The sequence below is a fragment of the Penaeus monodon genome, chromosome 34 (assembly GCF_015228065.2).
Source record: "Penaeus monodon isolate SGIC_2016 chromosome 34, NSTDA_Pmon_1, whole genome shotgun sequence".
NCBI classification, from domain to species: domain Eukaryota; kingdom Metazoa; phylum Arthropoda; class Malacostraca; order Decapoda; family Penaeidae; genus Penaeus; species Penaeus monodon.
Genome location: NC_051419.1, coordinates 22,977,615 through 22,979,261, shown reverse-complemented (window position 1 = coordinate 22,979,261; position 1,647 = coordinate 22,977,615). Strand labels below are relative to the sequence as shown.

General features: G+C 32.4%; 1 protein-coding gene across 1 annotated transcript in view; it reads left to right on the top strand.

Moving 5' to 3' along the window:
- LOC119594648 overlaps positions 1 to 1,647 on the top strand; it is a gene marked incomplete in the record, with an annotated part of 85,920 nt that overhangs the window by 27,680 nt on the left and 56,593 nt on the right. The window contains 1 exon segment of the mRNA XM_037943697.1: positions 1,394 to 1,590. Within this exon segment, the coding sequence (XP_037799625.1) occupies positions 1,394 to 1,590 (197 nt within the window).

The window sequence follows — 1,647 nt, the reverse complement described above, 5'->3', positions numbered from 1 at the left end:
CATTTTAGTTTTCTGTAAAACACCCTTCTTCATTGAAAACAATGGGTAAGAATAGGCTCCTACAGTGACAGCCCTCTCGTAGGCTAGGTTAATAGCTGGTAAACTTCAACCTTGTGGACATGAAAATTCTTTAGGAGCTCTCAAATGAAGCCCTGTCACACTCCAAGTGCTATGTGCACTGATGACGAGGTGTTACCATCATCCGAAACTCAGCGACTATTTCCTCATGGCCAAATATTTTTATGGCAAAATGTCTGTCACCAGGATCAAACCAAATTTGGCTGATTTTCTAACAAATAATAATTTATATTTTGTGCAAATTTGACTTTTCTACTACTTGCAAATTATTTTCTTGTTACTATACTGCAGACAGATAGTGGGGTAATTGCTGTTAAATTTTTATTGAAGGTCATTAAGTTCTGTGCAATTTGTTAATGAGGAGTGTATGACCATGTCATATATTTTGTTAAATGAAGGGAGAGTTGAGATAGGTCTAAAATTGTTGAATTCCATGTGACTGCTGGAAGGCACAGGATATAGATATTGCACAGTATCCAGTATATGTAAAAGAAATAATTATACAACATTTATAGACATATGCCAAAACATCCCTCACTTGATAGGCTGTGTGTATCTTACCTGAGTCTTAAAAACAAAACAAAAAATTGTTTTAATGGAATCAATATTCAAGTGATTTATTACATACCCCAGTCAAGTAGGTTTCATAGTTTATACCTTGTTTGAAGCCATACACATATCTGTCATTTACAAATGACTGGAAAAATACCTTGATGGTTTCATATACCCTTTCCTACCTAGATTGACTGTGAACTTCAGCATGCTCAATTAATTAAATGCATTTATGTTGATTAATGGCAATATTTGTTGAAGTGTATAAAATTTGAGATAACACTTTGAATATCTTGAATTTTATTACTTAAACAAACCTGATGCAAAAAAAAAGTCTTATGAAGAAAAAAATAACATTTCTTTCTTGTATAGTGATACAACAGTTTATTTAAAGAGGACAAGGAAAGAGCAGTATTTATGTTGATAATGGCAATATATAAAGTAATGTGGTCATAATTCCCAGATTTTATGTACAGGAATTAGACATGTCTATAGAAATTTGAGATAACATTTTGAATATCTTGAATCTTTTTACTTAAACAAACCTGATGCAAAAAATTATTATAGTATTATAAAGAAAAAATGAACATTTCTTTTTGTTTTAGGGATTCACCTGTCTTTATTTGAATAGGACAAGGAAAGAGCAACATTTCTCACTTTCATATTTTTATATTAGTACTTTGAATTTATAAGTATTTTGATCACTTATTTTTTATGCTGGTATTATCAAAGGAAAACAGTAGTAATAGATTTTTACTGACAGGCCTGCTTTAAAGAAGAATGTATTTATGCGTGTAAGAGGACAACAAGTATTAGCTAGTGTTGCTAATCCAGAATCAGCAAGTACAGAATATCGACAAGCTCTGGGTACATCAAGAACAAATAAGCGGAAGTGTCCACTCATGCCACCTGTGGATGCTACTCTACTGAATCCTGATCAATTAAGAGATATGTTGCTAGGTATGTTGCAGAAAAGGAGCATGCTTTCACTCTTCTCTACAGCTAATCTAGTATTCC